Source organism: Macaca nemestrina, chromosome 6 (assembly GCF_043159975.1).
Source record: "Macaca nemestrina isolate mMacNem1 chromosome 6, mMacNem.hap1, whole genome shotgun sequence".
Lineage (NCBI taxonomy): Eukaryota > Metazoa > Chordata > Mammalia > Primates > Cercopithecidae > Macaca > Macaca nemestrina.
Window position 1 is genome coordinate 23,765,288 of NC_092130.1, and position 22,483 is coordinate 23,787,770.

General features: G+C 40.0%; 1 protein-coding gene across 10 annotated transcripts in view; it reads right to left on the reverse strand.

Annotated features, from left to right (window-relative positions):
- Positions 1-22,483, reverse strand: part of LOC105482381 (sarcoglycan delta) — a 1,038,167-nt gene that overhangs the window by 139,171 nt on the left and 876,513 nt on the right. For 9 of the 10 annotated variants that reach the window (XM_011742435.3, XM_024792975.2, XM_071098159.1 and 6 more), the window contains 2 exons: positions 11,451-11,538; positions 5,670-5,789 (listed from right to left, as the gene is read on the reverse strand). In XM_011742435.3, the coding sequence (XP_011740737.1) occupies positions 5,670-5,789; positions 11,451-11,538 (208 nt within the window). The remainder of the gene's footprint in view (positions 1-5,669; positions 5,790-11,450; positions 11,539-22,483) is intronic. The other variant, XM_011742437.3, reaches the window with a different exon arrangement.

The following is a 22,483-nucleotide window of genomic DNA, read 5'->3' on the forward strand; positions in this document are numbered from 1 at the left end:
CAATACATCAAAGAGATGTCTGCAGTTCCACGTTTACTGCAGTACTAGTCACAATAGCCAAGACTTGGAATCAACCCACACAGCCAACAACAATACATAAAAAAATGAATAAAGAAAATATGTTATGTGTACACAACGGAATACTATTCAGCCATAAAAAGAATAATATTCTGTCATTTGAGACAAAGTGGGCAAACCTGGAGGACATTTTGCTAAGTAAAATAAACCAGACATACAAAGAAAAATACCACAGGATCTCATTCATATGTGAAATTTTTAAAAAGTTGATTTTATATTAAATAGAAGTTGAGAATAGAAAGGTGGAAGTTGATTTTATATTACATAGAAGTTGAGAATAGAAAGGTGGTTACCATAAATTGGGAGGGGATGGAGGAGAGAAGGATGGGGAGTTTGGTTAATGGGTAAAAGTTGCATTTAGGTAGGAGAAATAAGTTTTGGTGTTCTACTGTGCAGTAGGGTGACTATAGTTAATAGTAAATTATATATTACAAAACAGCTACAAGACAGGTTTTTGAATGTTGTCATCAAAAAGAAATGTTAAATGCACAAGGTGTTGAATATGCTAACTACCTTAGTTTCATCATTATATGATGGATACATGTATCAAAAAATCAAATTGTATGTTTGCCTGTGATGTGTTGATTGGAAAAAAAAAATCGGTTACCAACAACAGTTAGTGTGTACTGAATGCTTACTGTGTTGCACACACTGTACTACTAACTCTACACACACTGTGCAGTTCAGTACTCCCAACAGCACAGAGCACCAGACATTATTACCCTATGTCACAGAGTTATAAGAGGATCCCTAGAATGGTGAAGCAACGTACCCAAAGCACTATCTGACAACAGAAACCAGGATATATAGTTAGCTACAAAACATGTGTTTTTAGTTACTCAAATGCATGGCTCTTGGTTGCTCTGTTTCCCCCAGGAAAGTCATGCATGTATGAGAGATCAGTGACTACAGTCTACCTACATTTACTCCTCCTATATGTTTGACAGAATAAAAGTTTCCAAATAATTGAACTTCTAGTCTTTTTTGCCATGCTATTCAAGATCCTTTGAAAGTGCTCAAGGTTGTCATTGTCCAAAAAACTGAATAGGTGGGTGTGGTTTTCCAGAGAAAAAATTTTAAAATTGTTCTGAATCCACAAGTAAAGCTACTACATACAACAGACATTATGTTTTTTAGGTCTCTACTGCTTATTTCTCCTCTACTGGCTATCAACTTAAATAACTGACTTTTCACATAGCATTTACTTATGTTTCTTATATTCATTCTTCCTTTCCTTTGTTATTTTGTTATTTTTTTTCTCTTTTTCTATGCAAATGGAAACTAAAGCTTAGAGAGAAAACATACTTGAATACGGTCACTCAGCTCCTAAGTGGTCCTGATAAGGATAAAACCCAGCTATGTTAGATGCTACCATGAAATGTGCAACCAGATTCAAACCTCCCAAGAGTTTAAATGGTCTGACAACTCAAAAAGACAAACTTCTCATTATGCTGAAAATGAAACTGCCTAGACTTGTCATTCCACACCATATGGCTGAATCCCAGCTGACAGGAAGCTCATTTCTGCAACACACTGGGCTCATTTCACTGAGTAGGTTGATGCAAGATTTGTGGGGTGGTCATTTCCAAGTCTTTTTAGCACTGATAGCGGCAGTGATATTTATTTTGATGCTTCCTTTCTACATTTCACATAAAAAAGCAAATGTTCCTAATGATGAAGAGAGGCAGATTTTATCCTGCATTATTCTCTAAATGAAATACCACAAACATAGCTGCAAACAACAACGAAAATACCCACCTGCTTTGAAGTGACCAAAAACTATCATCATTTCTCAATCATCAGTCTAAGTAACTGTGGGGTAGGGCAGGGTAGAGGTTAAATTCTGAAGTGATACCATCACAGAGTTTTGTATGTTAAGATCAAGCCAAAGTGTTTGGACGTTTAAAATTATCCTGTGTCTTTGCAAAGTCAGATGTTAAAGTGGTGAAATGACTCATGATGCACCAAGGAATTTACAGGAAGTGCCAAATTCACTCGGATAGAATGATCTGGGTGTGAGATGACACCATTTTTTTCCCCCAGGCATTTTTTTACAGTTGGTACAGCAAAGTATTCTTTTTTTTTTTTTTTTTTTTGAGACAGAGTTTCACTATGTTGCCTGGGCTGGAGTGCAGTGGCACAATCTTGGCTCCCTGCAACCTCCACCTCCTGGGTTCAAGCAATTCTTCTGCCTCAGCCTCCCCAGGAGCTGGGACTACAGCTGTGTGCCACCACACCTGGCTAAGTTTTGTATTTTTAGTAGAGACAGAGTTTCACCATGTTGACCAGGCTGGTCTTGAAATCCTGACCTCATGATCCACCCACCTGGGGCTCCCAAAGTGCTGGGATTACAGATGTGAGCAAGTGCACCTGGCCCAAAGTGCTCTTAAACATGAGGATAGCTCAAAGTCTCTGGGTTTCCCTCCACACCAGCCAAGAATTAAAACAGAAAATGCCATTTCTACAAAAAGAGAAAAGCATAAATTGTGAAAAAAGGAGGTCTTAACATATTTACATGTAATGAAGTGCACTGAGGCTGGAGTCTATAGGCAGGGGTTTGAACATGGGCCCTACCACTTACTGGCACTTGATCTTGGGCAATGTTCCCCTTCTGAAAATGAGACCAAATAGAGGAGGCAGCAAGTATAGGGCTTTAAGGTAAAGTCCTCTATGTCCAACATGCCTGGTTGGGAATTCTAGCTGTCAGCCATGCTTTGGTTCACCTTTCCCTATGGCTCAGCTCAACTGTGTCATCTGTAAAACAGCGGTGATAAAAACGGTGTCTACTCCACAAGGTGTTTCTGAGGTGTAAATATAATAATGCATATCAGGCATAGTACCTAAATCATAGCAAGTAATCAATAGACTTTTTATAAAAAGATTATCCACATAAAGAGCTTTAAAAAATAAGTTATAAGTGGTCCCCAGAGGATACAGAGGTGGAAAAGAATCAAACTATACTAAGACTCCAATGTCTCAACTTTTCCCTTTCAAATCCTCACTGACATGGTTTGGCTGTGTCTCCACTCAAATCTGATCGTGAATTGTAGCAACCATAAGTCCCCATGTGTCATGGAAGGAACCCAGTTGGAGGTAATTGAATCATAGGGGCGGGTTTTTCCTATGCTGTTCTCGTGATCATGAGTAAGTCTCACGAGATCTGATGGTTTCATAAAGGGTAGTTCCCCTGCACATGCTCTCTTGCCTGCTGCCATGTAAAATGTTCCTTTGTTCTTCCTTTGCTTTCTGCCATGATTGTGAGGCCTCTCTAGCCACTTGGAACTGTGAGTCCATTAAACCCCTTTTTCTTTATAAATTACCCAGTCTAGGGTATGTCTTTATTAGCAGGGTGAGAACAGACTAACACACTTGCCTATAACCCAGAGAAATCTTGGTCCTTTATCTATTTTATTTATTGGGACTATGTATGAAATTTTATTTTTAAAAGCTTTGGTCACTGGAAAACATTGTTTAAAAATGTCTTCTCTAGGTAACTCTAATTTTACAGATATAAAAAAGCAAGGCCCTGAAAGACAAAGGGAGTTGTTTCAGATCGTGCCACAGGTTGACCACTGATAGGATTAGATTGCACCTGGCTTTATCGTCTTTGCACCCTGCATTTTTGGCTCCATTAAAGCCCCATAAGGATGGTCACTTCCATCTTTTGACTATGCTGAGCTCATGATGGCCAGGATGAGATTGGGACAGGAGAGTATAATGGGGCCAGTAAGAGTGTTAGGGAAGTCAGGGGCAAATACAAGTGTGAGAGTCGGGGGTGAGGTGATAAAATATATGTTCATACATGTACATATGTGTGCATTTGACCATGATAGGCATTCAAGATCCACTGAATTTGAGAGGCTGGCAAAATATCCAGGTGAAGAAGATCCAGAATTCAAGGAAGATACCAGGCTGGAGATGAAGCTCTAAGAGTCATCCAGAAAGGAAATTAGACATGTATGTGTACTGAGAGAGGATGAGAGAAATAGACCAGACAAGCTGATTGTGGGAGGAGGTAAATACCAATAAAAAATACAGGAGAAATGGAAGACAAAGAAGATGCAGAATGCAAATAATAATGCAGAGATAAATATAATTTCAAGTAAAAGTACCTTATAATAAATAATACTAATAATTTAAGATAATAACACCTAGCACTTATTGGACACTTAGGATTTTGGCCAACTCAGTACTTTACATAGATGATTTCATTCAATTATTTTAGCAGTCTCAGAAGATAGATACTTCTATTATACCAATTTTATAAACAGGTAATCAAGCAGGCACAGAGAGGTTAGATACTTTGCTTAAGGTTACACAGCTAGTAAAGGATAGAAATTGGGTTAAAAATGGGTTAATTCTAGAGCCTGAGATTTTAATCACTGTGCTACAGTGAATCTCAGGGAGCTAAAGAAGGAAAAGTAGCATTAGCATTAATAGTAATAGTAGTACAAGCAGTAACAGCAGCAACAGCACCTATGGTTGACTGAGTACTATTTTGTGCTAGGGGCTGTGATAAGTGGATGTAACAGAGTCTCATTTAATCTTAGGGACAACTTAAGATGGGAGATGTTCTTAGCCTTATTGAGCAGAAAAGGAAACTGGCTCAGTGATGCCAGCAACTTGCCCAAAGTCACAAAACTAGTGGGTGACAGCAGGAATTAAAAGCCAGGTCAGCGTGAGTTCCAGGACCCTTAAATCACCATGCTAGATCATTTCAGTGTACAGCCATCAAAGATTCATTTGTTATGTGCTCAAATTCAATAATTCCAACAGTGAGATCATAGAAATTTCTGCAAATATTTTTGGTAACGAATTCCCAGTGTTTTCACCAGAGCTTCTAATTCAGTAAATCAGAGTTGGAACTATGAACCTAAACCCTTCCAAAGTTTCCTAGATGATTCTTCAGTTGCAACCAGGTTTAGGAATCACTGTATCATTTATGCAAGTCTGGAATGCATCAAGCACGACTGCCAGTCTGTGAGTACAGGATGTGCTAAATGAGACTTCTTTGGATAAGCACTCATTCTCACACAAAGCTCAGTGTTGAAAGATGTGCCAAAAAGACTTGACAGCTTGAGAAATTTCCACTAGGGGACAAGACTTAGAGAGATTCAACTGCCTTGCTTTAAAAGAATCCAGGAAACTGGCCTAAATCACTCTTCTAGACACCATTTGTCTTAGTCAGTTCAGGTTGCTGTAACAAAGTACCATAGCCTGGGTGGCTTATAAACAACAGAAATTGATTTCTCATAGCTCTGGAGGCTGGAAGTCTGAGATCAGATACCAGCCTGGTCAGGTTCTGGTGAGGCTCCTATTCCAGGTTGCAGATTGCTAACCTCTTGTACCCTCTCATGTCAGAGAGGGATCTCTGGTCTTTTCATCCCGTTGGAAGGACACTAAGCCCATTCACGAGAGCTTCACCCTTATGACTTAATTACCCCTCAAGGATCCACCTCCTAATACCATTAACTTGGGAGTTAGGATTTCGGCATATGAATTTTGGGAGGACACATCCTGTTCGTAACACCATTTTGCTTCTCCTCTAAAATGTACATAGTAACATCAAACAAGTTAAATGATTTCCTTACCTAAAACTCGTAATCTTTCAGCTCCTACTACCACTTCATTATCGTCTGCAGAGAAGAGCAATTTTCCAGAAACAGTTTTTACCTCAAACTTTTTGCCATAAGCTTCTACAGCTTTTGGACCTGAGAGGAGAGAGAGGAGAAAGGGAGAGAGAGAGAGAGAGAGAGAGAGAGAGAGAGAGAGAGAGAAACAAGCAAACAAAAAAACCCCATTAGTCTCATCACTTTGACTACAAAAAGCTTTTCATAGAACATACACATCTAACAAGATTGCATGGGAGTTCAGTGTTCAGTGGACTGGTTTTCAAAAGCTGACCATGAAAATCAGTCTAATGACTTTAGCCAGGTCTTGTCAATTACTTTTAATAATATATTCTTGGGCTATAGTTTTGAAGACCACCAAGCCCTTCCTCCAAACTAATCCTTGACTGTGATTTCCTTCAGCTAACCACCAAATTACTGTCAAATAGCTATGGATTTTTGCTTGTATATATCAAGGCACCAGAGGCTCAACACTTCTTGAGGCAATCACATATCTTTGACCCTCCCTAATTATCAGAAAGAACTTTTTAAAATTCAGCTCAAATGTGTTTAACGTTGTACCCTTAACCTACAGGTTGTATTTGACACCAAGAGAAATCTATTTCCTTAGTATATAGATTATTTCCTAGCAGAAATGGTTATTGTAATTAATTGTCTTAGAAGTTGTCCAATCTTTCATACTAGGATTTTGTTCAGTGAAAACTGAATTTAGATGGTCTATCAGATGCCAACGGATGCTGTTCTTGAATGTGGAGCTATAATACTGCACAAGGAAGTCAAGCCCCTGATTCCATAGCATCTATATTCTGATGGACACACACCAATATACATTTAAAATTTTATTATTAAACCATAAAACTGCAGGAAGTTTTAGGTACTATGTAAAAAGTAAAACAGGTTGATGAATTAGAATTTTTAAAAGAAGAAAGCATTCCAATCTATCTGAGCTAGATCTACTGGATCTACCTGAATACCTGAATTTCATGAGGTTCTCAAAAGCTGGTCTACAGAAATGCACAGGAATAATCCAGGAGTATAATCATTCTCACCGAACCTAGCTCAGATCAAAAGAAATTCATCTCTTCATCTAGAAGTTCCTACAGAAAAATATTTGAAGGAGAGTAGAGTCTAGAAATATTGTATTTTTTCCAAAATTGTTCAGAAGATTCTGACATGGAATTGTTTTCTTTCTGATATTTCTCAAAAGAGTGTCACTTAATAATAAATAGCAATGAGAGAGCCCCAGTGCCTTTCAGCCAAAGACCACTAGGAACACACCTGCTGTTGAACAAATTGGGTTTATTACTCACTGCAGTGAGGGACAACACACAACATAAGGAAAACCATAGGGCATCTCAGAAAGAAGCCATGAGAAAGGACTTCTCAGAGGATGTGACCTTATATTAGATTATTTTGGGAAACAATGAAGGAAATAAGGCTTTACCCTGGATTAAATACTATCAGGAAATGGGAGTAAATCTTATCTAGAAGAAAGATAGCCCAGGGAAATGCTAAAAATGTGGCGAATAAAGAAACAGTCACTCATATTAGCCAGGAGAGGGGGATGTTTGGTCTTTTTTGTGATCTGGAAAATGTTGATAGTTTTGCTATGTACACACAGGACCAGAGTTGTGTTTGTGTGTTTGTGTTGTGTTTTGTCTTGATCCACCAGGGCCACTGAACAGCCTTGACTGGTGCATGTGTTCTGTGAAATTATATACATTGAAGCAGGAAAATGCTAAGGCCAGGGTGATAGTGCCAGCCAGCCACTGGGCATCTGGGGTGGCTTTTCTCTTTGTCAAGACTGTTGGACTAGGAATCAGAAGACATGAATTATTTCCCAACTCAGTCTTATTCTGTGGCAACATGATTTGGGGCAAATCATTTGATCTTTCTGAACCTCAGTTTCTGCATCTATAACACTGGACTATCACCGCCTACTCTATCGACTCTATAGAAAGTTTGAAAGGATCGAATGACATTGTGTTTATAGAAAGAAATCTAGGGTGGTAAAGTGCTGCGAGTGTAGGAGAGAGTGGACATCACCACTCTTGTGGACATCCCCATTCTACTGCAGTGGTGACAACACATGGAAAAGAATGCATGATGAGTACTTATTAGTGCACTTTTCTTACTCACATAATCACGTCTATTAGGCAGACCTCATCCCTTGCCAGTATGTCCACACCAGCCCTCTAACACAAAGAAGGACATTGGAAAGGCTCCCTAATGAGTAGGAGATTGAAACAGCAGAGATAGGACAGCACGTCCAAGCATCATGGAACCTGGAAGTCATCTTATCTGACCACTTTGATGCTGCAGATGAGGAGAACAAATGGCGGCGTGGTGGAGGGCTCTCACAAAGTTAGAGACAATAGCAGGTCTGGGTCTGGAATGGAGCTCTGAGAATTATTCCACAGAAGGAAAGGGGTATTTATTTGTCTGGGAAGGAGAAGGGGTCTGGGGCCAGCACATCTGGAACATCCAGGAAATGAGCTCTGTGAGGATAAGCAGAAATAGAAAACGAGACAAGAGCCAGAAGGAAATCTTGAAAGAGCTGAGATGTCCAATGAGGGATTTGACTTCAGTTTTTCTGCAAAGGCTAAGATGCAGCTCTCTTCTTGATGGAATCAAAACCTTGAATAAAATCTATATTATATTTGTCGATGCTTTAGGGTTATTACTTTATTTTTGTGAGGAGGTAGATTGAGAATGGGAAGTTAATGAAGTACTAATGAATGAATGAATGACCTCAGGATGGGCACAGGATGAGCAGAGTTTGCCCATCTTTGATCCATTCATATAAAAAAAGCAGTTGTATAACTTGGGGACACACATGCTTGGACTTCTTCTCTGTGGACCTGGGCAGTATCATCAACCTGGTCCCTGAGGAGTTAAGGACACCTTCCTGTGTTACTTTGAACTTATGAACAGCTGTGAGGCATGCAGGAGCATATACTAAAGGCTATAGCAGTATAGAAAGTATGCTTCAGCAATCAGAGAACACAAAGTACAATTAAGTTATCTTGCTTTCCAGGGCTTCACAGAACATAAAGTGGAATTTACCAAGAGCCACAACCATTTGGGTATCTAAAGCTCAGTAATTGGTAATTTTAGCCAAAAACCCACAGAGCAACTGCTGACTCAGTGGTGCAGACCGCTTGTCCTTTGTTGATTTCACCTGGGGCTGCCAAATTCCCTGGACATGGCTGGAATCCTTAAAAATGACTCTAGAGAAAAATGCAAATGGAGCAGGAGACAGCTCAGGAGGTCACATGTTGAACTCACTGTTCTCCAGGATGGAAAAAACCACTATTACTAATGTGAAACTAATCTTGAGTTAATCCCCCTCTGTGTAGTCTATGTGTGGAGTCCCTCCTTAATTAATCTCCTAAACAGGGAGGAGAACTGGAGTCCCATCAGGATGCATCAACAGTCTCCATGAATCTGGGCGGTGCAAAGGCCTGGTGGCCTTCAAACCTAATTTCTCTCCCCAACTCTCTTAATACTAGGACCCTTCCCCACTCCCTCATGATGCTGTCCAAAGCATCTCCACTGCTTTCCTCCATGTAGGTAGGAGGGTTCCCCATTCAGACCCACTATTGAGATACTAAATCAGCAGCCTGCCTTATGGTCAAATAGGCATTTGTGTTCTAATTTGAGAACTTTACTGTCATGTGAAACATTGTTTCCTGTGAAAAGACTTCCTGGACATCTAACATTAGAATTGCTAATGGGTTTTTGAGACATTCTTTAGGTAAGTAAAATTCTTTATTCCTCAGGATTGCCTTCGTAGACCTCACTACTGAGAAGACAGGAGTGATTGGTTTTGCAATAAGTACAGCACCCAGCACAACAGGCATTAGAAGGTATTGTCTGCTGGGATGGCTGGGTGCTTTTCCACTGTGTGCATTAATGTAATGTAAAAGGAGTGTATTGAAGGAAAACTTTTAAGGGTGTATGTGCTGCATGTGTGTGTATTGTGTGTTTAGAATGATGTTTTAAACATATCTATTATCTTCTTCAGAGTTCATCGTAGGGAGACAGAAAACAAACACCAAATACTATTGGAGGGATAGAGTCAAGAATAGTGACACAGGAGGAGGGAGAAGGAGGAAGAAACAAGGGAAGAGGGGAAGAAGAGAGATGAGAGGAGAGAAGGGGAAGGAGAGAGATAAAGGGGTGAGAGGAGAGAGGGGAAGGAAAAGGGAGAGAAGCACTGAAAGGGAGAGGAAAAGGGGCGTCAGAAGAGTAGGGAGAGGAAGAGGTGGGGGGAAAAATAGACTGACTCACTCTTTTGCTGAGTAATAGTCACTTGGGCAGTTCCAGCTTTATCAAAGCAAAATCTCTCAAGTAAACCAAATCTCTCACTACAAATAAATGGGAAATGATCAACAGGCTAAATAAGTTCCTTTTGAATGTGAAAATCTGGGAGCTGGAGGTTGGATTTATTACCCTCCTGGAGCCAATTTTCACACAAGCTGCTTAAATCATTGCTTACTGAAGCTGTTTATTTAATTATTTAGCATTGTGACTGTGGACCAGATGTTATATAAGCAAGGCGGAAGATCCAGTCACACGCTGAAACAACATGTTTATGGATTATGGGCTCTGCCGGGCAGCAGTTCCTTCAATCCATGAGTTTCTTGATTGGCGGATAGTCCAAATCACCCACTGGCTGTGAATCTCTAGACATCCATATGCAGCAGTCCAGGGGCAGAGTGGGAGCGAGGCTGTCTCACCAGGAGTGAAGACTCTGGGCACAAAGGTACCCGTTTCCCCATGGCTTATTAGTGGGTTCCAGATATTTTATTCACAATAACAGTAAAGTTTCAAGGCATTTGGGTAACTGGCTTCTCAAAATGTCCATCTGTATACTTTTCTCTTATCCCTGAAGCCAAACAAATGGCGTTTTCTGTCTGTAAGTATAACAATGCCATTCACACATACATTCCTTTTCCCTTCCACTGTGGGGGTGCATAATGCCTCCCTGTTCACTGCTTACAGAGTGGGCATTGATTGTGCTGCTTAACATGTTACCAAATCATGAGGTCCATGTTTATCATTATAATCATGATTGTGAATAACCAGTCCTTGTTTAGATTTCAAGAATTTATAGCTTAAAACCCAGTGGGTGTTTTCCACAGCTGTTAGGCGCAGATCTGCTATATTAAAAGGAATTACACACAAACATATTCAGTAAAGATACATCCACATCTTGCAATTGAGTTAGGTTCAAAGTCAGCACGTACAGCAAATATGGCATGGGTTCAAACTATAGTTAAAAATCCCTTTCACAGCCCATAAAGTATGGTCCCCAGCTTTGTAGATACTGCGTTCTTCTCTCAACCAATCCAACACAGCCTGTTTTTCCTCCAGCACTGGAGCAAGAAACTTTTCCTTGGTTGAGCACCAGATGAAGCAGCTGGCTTATATTTAGGGGCCATGTTCTGTGAAAATCTGCTTAGAAAAAAAATTTTTTTTTCTTACCCCACTAAATAGGTAGAAGTTTTTTTCCTTAGCCCACTAAGTAGGTATCATTAGATTTCCTAAGTTTAAATTGTGTACAGATGGAATTCTACCCTCTAGTGGAATCATGGAACACATGCTACATTCTTTTTCTCAACACAGTGTGTTAGCACACTTTATTTTCAAGTTCATATGGTGTTTCCTTTGACCATGAATTCTGTTTTCTGAGTGCCTAGCATGGGCCAGGCACTGCGAAGTTCTCCCTTTTCTTACCTGTTATAAGCTGAGTTAGCACTTTAGTCTGGTCATTGAGAATGTTCACTGTAACATTTCGGGCAGACTTGAAGTACAGGGCATTACCCTACAATAAGAAAATAAGAGAAACACATGAAAATGATATATTTCTAAACAAAAAGAACTGTCATTACAACTCTCTGCTGAAATGGCTTTAGCCAAGTTCCAATCAATGTGTCTTTACTCGAAAACTCCAAATGTTTAATGATCCTTACGTACATGATAATTAACTAGCAACTATCTAAAACAGATTTCCTCCAAAGAAATACACACACACACACACACACACACACACACACTCTCTCTCTCTCTCTCTCTCTCTCTCACACAGTATAGATTCCCCCAGAACACACACACATTATTATGTTTGAATCACAGACAATTAAGACACAAAGCCCATTAGCACTTACTGAAAATATTAGTTAGTCTTGGTACAAAGAATGATCAGAAATGAATGATAATCTAATGCCATCCTTTCTTCAAAGGAGTCATGCAGAGTCCTTACAGAAGAGCAGGCAGGTTCTGTAAAATACCCAGGATCTGCCCCTCGGGCATACCCACCAACTGTAAGAATCCTTTGTGGAGATGTTTGCAATGCATGCATAAAAACCCAGGAGATGTGATGTCCCCAGGTATGCCTCTGCCTGCCTTTTCTTCCTTTTCTTGTCTCCAGATTCCTCTTCCTACAGACCGTCTGTGCCTGTATCTACTCTGCCCTTTATCTAAAGGGCTCCCCAACTCTTTCACACAGTGGTACACATTTCTGGGCATGACTCAGAATAGGACTTGGCCCCCCTACCCTTTTTTTTTTTTTTTTTTTGAGACGGAGTCTTGCTCAGTTGCCCAGGCTGGAGGGCAGTGAGGCGATCTCGGCTCACTGAAAGCTCCGCCTTCCGGGTTCACGCCATTCTCCTGCCTCAGCCTCAGAGTAGCTGGGACTACAGGCGCCCACCACTACGCCCAGCTAGTTTTTTTTTTGTTTTTGTTTTTTGTATTTTTAGTAGACACGGGGTTTCACTATGTTAGCCAGGATGGTCTCGATCTACTGACCTCGTGATCCACCCATCTCGGCCTCCCAAAGTGCTGCGATTACAGGCATGAGCCACCGCGCCCGGCCGCACGAGTTTTGTTGAAAGTCTTGACACTGAATATTTTAGGTTTCATGGGATGTATGTCCCTGTTGTAACTACTCAACTCTGCTGTTTCAGTGTAAAACTTGTCTTAGGCCATACATAAACAAAGAGGGTATAACTGTATTTCATTAAATATTATTCATGGAAAATGACATCTAAATTTCATAAAATTTCAATTTTATATTTAAAATTTAATATAAACTGAATATGCCATGAGATATTATTCTTTTTGTGTTTTGTCTCTCCCTCCCATCACTTAAAAACATGAAAATCATTCTTAGATCACTGGTGATACAAGAAGAGGCAGAGGGTTGAATGTAGCTCAAAGGCCATTGCGTGCCAACTCTTGGTTTAGAAGTTGTCATTTTCTTAGGGTAAAGCAAAGCCAGAAATTAAAGGATGAATCTCTGACAAAGAACATGGAAAAAGGAATCTGGCAGGCATTCCTACCTTTCTGAACCTTTGTCACCATATGGTATATACCTGCCTGAAAATTCAATAATAACTCAATGCATTGAGCCCCAAATACGTAAAAATCATGGTCCTACAAGTTGTGAGCAAGCAGAAGGTAGGCAAAGCTCAGTCTTTACCTTCTAAGTCTTATATTCTAATGGAGACTAGGAGATGGTCACAAATATGCTAGGCAGAGAATAACAAGAGTGATTACGGAGCTACAAGATGTTTGGGGACTTCCCTGAAGGATGAGATTACTCTCAGCTTGGGGCTGTGGAGTGGGAAGCAAAGAAGAGTTCCTGACGGAATGAATACTTGGGCTAAGACTTGAAAAGAATAGATACAATTTTATCTATTGAAATGAAAAAAGAAGGTCATGGAGGTAAGAAAATTGTGGGCTGTTTAATGTCTTTTTCCTTCTAAAACTGGTGGGGATGCTGACTGGAACGGCCAGTCCAGTCCAGCCACCTCCACACGGCAGAATGGCAGCCAACACCCATCCCCAGGTGGCTTTCAAAAGTGGAGGAAAGGGGAGGGAATGTGATATCACTTCAATCAAGATTTATGCTCTCCTGGTATGAAAGGTGCAGATTTTGATATTTGTATTTGATAGCAACCATATCATCACAGCCTGTTTTGATATGATGTGGCTGCCAGAAGTTACTTACCTTAATAATCCTAGAGTGTAGTATATTTTCCTTGCTCTCTGAAGAGCTAACAATCTGATCTGGGAATTCAGATAAATAGTGAAAACCACGAGATAGCACACAATAACTCCCACATTCAGGAAAGGCTTTGAACTCTCAGCGTGGCTGGAATCCTGAGGGAAGACTAACCAGAGGAAAGCTCAGCTGGTTTTCACCTTTCCTCCTAACAAAAGGGCAGGCTGGTCACAGCAGCACTGTTTCTATCTAACACTAACTAAGGTAACAAGTTAGACTGACCTTGTAAAGTAAATGTGCAGAGTGTGAGCTTTGGAGTCAAACAATTTAGGCTTTACAGCAACTCTACTTCTATGGTAACTGTGTGGCCTTGGGTAAATCATTTCTCTTTTAGTTTCTGCATCCGTGAAATGAAATTAAAGGCTACATAATGATGTTGAAAAAAACACCCCTAAAAATCAAGAAAAATAGGTGTAAAGTACCTGCAATGACTCTAGAAATACTTTAAAACTATAAACAAACAAACAAAAGCTACATTAGGCGAGCTCCTTAGAGAAATGGCTGACACTAGTTCTGGGGCAAGAAATCCTCAACATGAGGCTGCAGCGTCTTTTAATGCCAGAAAGGAAGTGTTTAAAAAACAAAAAAACAAAAAACCTTACAATCAGGGGTATGTCAAAGCGACACAGAAGACAATCGAAAGAACTCTCAACAGCTAAAGCTGAAAGCATTTGAGGAACAAAACAAATAATGCAGTATTGCATTATAACCCAGAGCATAAAATAAATATCCATGAGTGTATACAGATATAAATGAACAGATAAAAGAGGATGAATAGTCAAATCTCCCCAGATAGAGGAATTCCAAAAAATCTACCTGGATGAACTCCTCACTCCTTAATGGTGATTTGTGCCTAGTATCTTCATTTCTAAGAGCACCGTATAGAAAGGGAAGTAAAAGAGTAATTTTACAGTTGAGATATCTGACCAACACTACCTCAGCCAGCTGACCAAAATCAACATGAAGACTGGTATATTATGTTGACAGCATGCTCCCTTCATATGATAAAAAGGCAACGGCACTTTGCCTCTGTGGTCTCCTTCCTCCTCGACATTCATAATCCCCATCTAAACATGAGGAAATAGCAAATATCAATTGATGGCCATTTTACAAAATACCTTACCAGTACTCTTCAAAACTGTCGAGGTCATCAAAAGCAAAGAAAATCTGAGACACCATCACAGCTGAGAGCGTAGGGAGACATGAGAGCTATACATAACGTGGATAGAAACCTTGGACGGAAAAAGGATATTAGTTAAAAAAAAAAAAAAAAAAAACCAAGGTAATCGAAATAGAGGGTGGACTTTCATAATAATGTATCATTATTGGTTCATTAATTGTGACAAAATTCACCTACCAATGTTAGATATTAATAGGAAAGCCTGAGTTTGGTATGTATAGAAACACCCTGTACTCACTTCACAGTTTTATGATACATATAAAACTATCATAAAATATAAAGTATTTTTATATATAATTGAAAGCTGTATTAGGCTGCAAAATTCTAAGATCTTGAGTTTCAGGAAGAGACCTTGGAAAGGACCCCATCTTTGAGTAGGCAGGGAGTTTCATACACTGTGGACAAACAATTTCACTTTTGATCACATTAGAAAATTCTCCCTTACACTGAGACAAAATATATTTCCATGAGATTTTGCCTATGGAAATACTAAAGGAATAGTCCATGGGTCCTCTCACAGCAAGTTCTTCACCCAGGGCTCTCTCTGCACAACCATTCTTCTGGAAGGCTCGCAACACTGGGTAGTCAGAATGCAGTGACTTCTCTGCAGTCATTATCAAAAGGCATTGGTTGCAGTGATCTGGGTTTACTAAAATAACAGCAACTTTGAATATCCCCTGGAAAAAAACTGACTTCTACAAAGTAAGATTTGTCATTAAAATCACTTTCAAAGGATAGTTTGTTTCTCTTCAGCAAGCATCAAATATCTCTACTATTAACATTATTATTTTCGATAGGATGCTTTGTCTCTGAATTGATCCTTTTAAAAGCATAACAAGTTACTGAACAATACTATAGTACAGTTATTTCTATTTTCTTGGAGTCTCTTTTTATAAATATGCTTGGGTAGATTTCTATTGTTTTGAAAGTTTTTTTCCAGTCATGAATAATGAAGCTACACTGTGAAGCTCTTTCTCAAAATAAGCTGGGAAACAGTCCAGTTTTCCCATTGTAGCATTCCTATTCAGCTACTCTCTGCACTGTGCCCAAATTTGGGAGCATTTTGGTCTCTCTCAATACTTCACTAAGTTTAGCTGTTTTGTCTCAATGATTCCTTTGAGGGGTCATGTTCATCTGTCACCACTGCAAGGGGACTGCCAGCTTTGCTAGTGCCCCACATATTCTTGGCACCCATTAGGCTTTCAATAAATATTTGCTGAATAACTGAATGCTCAGATCAAATTAAGAGTCAACAGAGAGTGAGAGTTGTCAACAAAAGAAATAATTAAAGAAAGGTTGACAGTAACTGTCAGTTTTCAAAAGGCAAGCCATTAAGCATGAATGATGTAATAATCTAAACATAGAAAACTTAGTGTGATGGGAGGAGGCCATATAGATATACAGCCAGCAAATATTTGTTCACTTCCTAATGCAGTGCAAGGAATGGTAGAAGATACAAATTAGACTTGAGATGTTGAGTCTCTAGGTGACAGAAAGAAGCAGCAGCACACATTATTACTCAAATCCTTGCAGACGTAAAGGTCAAAAGATGCCTGGAATCTATGCTGGTCATGTAGCACTTATCTGGCATGTGGTAGTGAATGTGCCCCAACTGCCCCTCATTAATCCACTGTATTAATATTTTCAAGTATCTTCTGAGCATAAAGCACTGTCCTCAGGGCTGAGCAGGTAGCCCCTGGTCTGCTGGAGTTTACAAACTACTAACAGACATAGACACTGAACTGAGTTCTGTAAGTGATCATATAATTGCAATCTCAATGTGTGCAGTGAACACAAAGTAGAAGGTGAAATGAGATCACACGCAGTGAGACCTCCTCTAACTCAGGTGGTCACGAAAGGCCTTACTAAGGGAAAGACATTTTAGCAAAAATCACAGGGATGAGTGAGAACTGACTAGCTGAACCAGAAAACAAAGAACTTTTCAGACAGAGACACAGACAAGTGTATTTGGCCCTCTGCGAAAAAGAGCTTGGTATACTTAAGGGACAGAGAGCAAGACTATGTGCTTGGATTTTGATGCTCAAGGGAGAGAGAACAATTTAACATTGCCCATGCTGTTCTTTGATGAACAGAAATGTTTACTTTTGATGTAAGAAAACATTTGTTTCTCCTAAAGGATTGTGTCTTGGGATTTTTCACAAAGAAATCCTTTCCTTTCCTAGTTCATTCTATATATTTTCTTCTATCAACATTTGAGTTTTACTTTTCATATTAAGTCTTTATTCTCTCTGAAGTCTACTTCAGTATGTACTTACATAGGAATTCAAATGGAAGGCAGTTTCCTCAACACTATCTACTGAACAATCATTATTTTTTCCCCATTATTATGTGGTATCACTTTGGCACATATTAATTCCCAAATATATCTGAGTCTGACTCAGACTTGTAGACTGTCTTATTGTCTATCTATTCTTATACCAATGCCATATTACCTTTGTTTCTGTGGCTTTGTGGTATGTCCAGATATCTGGCAAGTCTATCTACCCATTTTGCTTTTATACTCCATTTTAAGGGTTTTGAACTTTCTTCAGAAATGATAAGTCACTGAAGAGTTTTAAGCAGGAGAAGGTGTGAACTAATCATGATCACTCTGGTTACCTTGTGGGGTCTGCTAGAAAGAGAAGTACATGATATGAGAGGCCAGGTAGATTACTGTAGTCACCCAGCTAAGAAACAATAGCCACCTGAACTGAAGTGGAAGTAGTAGAAGAAAAGTTACATTTTTAGCACTGGCAGGGGTTGGTAACTAATGGGGCTTGGGAATGAGAAAGGAGGCAGAGTGAGGGATAACCCTTGTATTGCTTGGCAATTGGAGAGGCAACAGCCATTTACTGAGCTACAGAGCAGGAGGTGAGGGAGTGAATATTTGAAGGGAGAGTTTGGTAGGTGGGAGGTTTGGGGTTTGAAGGTTTAGCTTTGGAAATGTAAAGTGTGAAATGCCTAGGAGTCTGATGTATTAGGGTGCACAGTTGGCATTTCCTTCAATCCTACATCATGTCTTTTAAGTTCCTCTGTGCCTTCTACAGTATACTAAAACTCCTTTATAAAAATGTTCACAATTACACTATCTCAGCTGTCAACTCTCACAAAATTCTGTGCATTTCCATGTTGACTCTTTCTGGCAGCTTAAAATTTGCTTTTTGCTCTCTCTAGACATCATCAGTGGGTCTCCTCTAAGAGGACAGACATATTAAAACATAATTGTTAACGTAAAGGTAGTATCTCAAGGCAAATCTCTCATAGTTTGAAGGTTACAAAGAATTCAAAGAAACTTCGCAGGAAGTGAAAAATCAGTGGTTCTCCTACTGTGTGTATGTGTGTTTGTGCACATGTGTGCATGCATGCATGCACCTGTGTGCGTCTGTGTGTGTCCAAAGGATAGTGGGGAGATGGGCTTGAATTACATACATATATCTAGGAATAAGGAAATCAGAAGGAGACATAAAGTTTTAATTCTAATTTGCTGGTCAAGCTTCCTGAAATGCAGCAAACTGCATAGGAGAAAAAAATACTGATACATTTTCTTCTTTAGGGGTAAGGTCAGATAAGAGGATTAACTGGGATGCCTTGGCTAAGAATGGCTTCCTCAACATCCAACCCAAGAGCCCAAAGTAACGGAGTGTAACCTGGACTCAGTTCTGTGGGAGTGCAGTTGTCACAGAGGTTGCTTTTGGGTATGTAAAGAGGCAGATGTTTTATCCTTACATGGCTGTGATCAGGAATGCTAGAGCTCAATTGGTTGCACTTTTATGCAACCATCACAGTACCAGGAACTATAACAGGAGTATAAAAGGTAGTCTAGATCTTTGTTCTGCATTTAGAAAGACAAAATTAACTCTCATATAACAATCCCAAACCCCTGTGAGATCAGAGACAGGCTGGGAAGGTGGCACTTGACAATGAACAATGCACTCTTCTGTTTCTCAGGTGACAATTTCATCTTCACAACATACAAAACAACATCTCTTCTAACTGCCTGAGCCTTCCTGCTAGCATTTTCCAGTGTTCTATAAAAAACTTTCCCATAATATGTAAGTAGCCATTCTTAAAATATAAGCTAAAAAAATTTGAGCCCCCAGGTCTGTTACAAGATGGCTGAATAGGAGCAGCTCCAGTCTGCAGCTCCCAGCATGACTGATGGAGAAGAGGGTGATTTCTGCATTTCCAACTGAGGTACCTGGTTCATCTCATTGGGACTGGTTGGACAGTGAGTGCAGCCCACAGAGGGTGAGCTGAAGCAGGGTGGCGCATTGCCTCATCTGGGAAGTGCAAGAGGTTGGGGGATTTCCCCTTCCTAGCCAAGGGAAGCCATTTCAGACAGTACCTGGAAAAACAAGACACTCCCACCCAAATACTACACTTTTCCAATGGTCTTAGCAAATGGCACAGCTAGAGATTATATCCCGTGCCTAGCTCAGCAGGTCCCACACCCATGGAGCCTTGCTCACTGCTAGCACAGGAGTCTGAGATCAACCTGCGAGGCAGCAGCCTGGCAGGGGGAGGGGTGTTCACCATTGCTGAGGCTTGAGTAGGTAAATAAAGTGGCTGGGGAACCTTGAACTGGGCAGAGCCCAATGCAGCTTAGCCAGGCCTGCTGCCTCTGTAGACTCCACCTCCGGGGGCAGGGCACAGCTGAAGAAAAGGCAGCAGAAACTTCTGCAGACTTAAACATCCCTGTCTGACAGCTCTGAAGACAGTAGTGGTTCTCCCGGTATGGTGTTTGAGCTCAGAGAATGACAGACTGCCTCCTCTAGTGGGTCCCTGACCCCTATATAGCCTAAGTGGGAGACACCTCCTAGTAGGGGCCAACTGACACCTCAAACAGGCAGGTGCTCCTCTGGGGTGAAGCTTCCAGAGGAAGGATCAGGCAGCAATATTTGCTGTTCTGCAATATTTGCCTTTTTGCAGCCTCTGATGGTGACACTCAGGCAAACAGGGTCTGGAGTGGACCTCCAGCAAACTCCAAAAGAGCTGCAGCTGAGGGACCTGACTGTTAGAAGGAAAACTAACAAACAGAAAGGAATAGCATCAACATCAACAAAAAGGACATCCACACCAAAACCCCATCTGTAGGTCACCAACATCAAAGACCAAAGGTAGATAAAACCACAAAGATGGGGAGAAACCAGAGCAGAAAAGCTGAAAATTCTAAAAACCAGAGTGACTCTTCTCCTCCAAAGGATCACAGCTCCTCACTAGCAATGGAACAAAGCTGGATGGAGAATGACTTTGATGAGCTGACAGAAGTAGGCTTCAGAAGGTCAGTAATAACAAATTTCTCTGAGCTAAAGGAGGATGTTCAACCCCATCAAAAAGAAGCTAAAAACCTTGAAAAAAGATTAGACGAATGGTTAACTAGAATAAACAGTGTAGAGAAGAGCTTAAATGACTGGATGAAACTGAAAACTATGGCATGAGAACTATGTGACACATGCACAAATTTCAATAGCTGATTCGAGCAAGTAGAAGAAAGGGTATCGGTGACTGAAGATCAAAGTAATGAAATAAAGTGAGAAAAGAAGTTTAGAGAAAAAAGAGTACAAAGAAATGAACAAAGCCTCCAAGAAATATGGGACTATGTGAAAACACCAAATCTACATTTCACTTGTGTAACTGAAAGTGACGGGGAGAATGGAACCAAGTTGGAAAACACTCTTCAGAATATTATCCAAGAGAACTTCCCCAACCTAGCAAAGCAGGCCAATGTTCAAATTGAGGAAATACAGAGAACACCACAAAGATACTCCTCAAGAAGAGCAACCCCAGGACACATAATTGTCAGATTCACCAAAGTTGAAATGAAGGAAAAAGTGTTAAGGGCAGCCAGAGAGAAATGTTACTTACAAAGGTTGGCTCAACAGACAAACAGCAGATCTCTTGGTAGAAACTCTACAAGCCAGAAGACAGTGGGGCCAATATTCAATACTCTTAAAGAAGGGAATTTTCAACCCAGAATTTCATATCCAGCCAAACTAAGCTTCATAAGTTAAGGAGAAATAAAATCCTTTACAGACAAGCAAATGCTGAGAGATTTTGTCACCACCAGGTCTGCCTTACGAGAACAGGAAGCACTAAATATGGAAAGAAACAACCCATACTAGCCACTGCAAAAACATGCCAAATTGTAAAGGCCATCAACACTAGGAAGAAACTGCATCAACTAAAGGGCAAAATAACCAGCTAACATCATAATCACAGGATCAAATTCTCACATAACAATATTAACCTAAAATGTAAATGGGCTAAATGCCCCAATTAAAAGACACAGACTGGAAAATTGGACAAAGAGTCAAGAACCATCAGTGTACTGTATTCAGGAGACACATCTCACATGCAGAGACACACATAGGCTCAAAATAAAGGGATGGAGGAAGATCTACCAAGCAAATGGAAAGCAAAAAATAGTAGGGGTTGCAATTCTAGTCTCTGATAAAACAGATTTTAAACCAACGAAGATCAATCAAAAGAGACAAAGAAGGCCATTACATAATGGTAAAGGGATCAATTCAACAAGAAGAGCTAACTATCCTAAATATATATGCACCCAATGCAGGAACACCCAGATTCATAAAGCAAGTCCTTAGAGACCCACAAAGAGACTTAGACTTCCACACAATAATAATGGGAGACTTTAACACCCCGCTGTCAATATTAGACAGATTAACAAGACAGAATGTTAACAAGGATATCCAGGACTTGAACTCAGCTCTGCAACAAGAAGACCTAACAGACACCTACAGAACTCACCACCCCAAATCAACAGAATATACATTCTTCTCAGCACAACATCACACTTATTCCAAAATTGACCACATAATTGGAAGTAAAGCACTCCTCAGCAATTGTAAAAGTACAGAAATCACAACAAACTGTCCCTCAGACCACAGTGCAATCAAATTAGGACTCAGGATTAAGAAACTCACTCAAAACCACACACCTACATGGAAACTGAACAACTGCTCCGGAATGACTACAGGGTAAATAACAAAACAAAGGCAGAAATAAAGATGTTCTTTGAAACCAATGAGAACAAAGACACAACATACCAGAATCTCTGGGACACATTTAAAGCAGTATGTAGAGGGAAATTTATAGCACTACATGCTCACAAGAGAAAGCAGGAAAGATCTAAAATCAACACCCTAACATCACAATTAAAAGAACGAGAGAAGCAAGAGTGAATAAATTCAAAAGCTAGCAGAAGGCAAGAAATAACTAAGATCAGAGCAGAACTGAAGGAGATAGAGGCATAAAAAACCCTTCTAAAAAATCAGTGAATCTAGGAGCTGGTTTTTTGAAAAGATCAACAAAATTGATAGACCACTAGCAACACTAATAAAGAAGAAAAGAGAGAAGAATCAAACAGATGCAATAAAAAACGATAAAGGGGATATCACCACCAATCCCACAGAAATACAAATGATCACCAGAGAATATTATAAACAGCTCTACACAAATAAACTAGAAAAGCTAGAAGAAATGGATAATTTCCTGAACACTTAC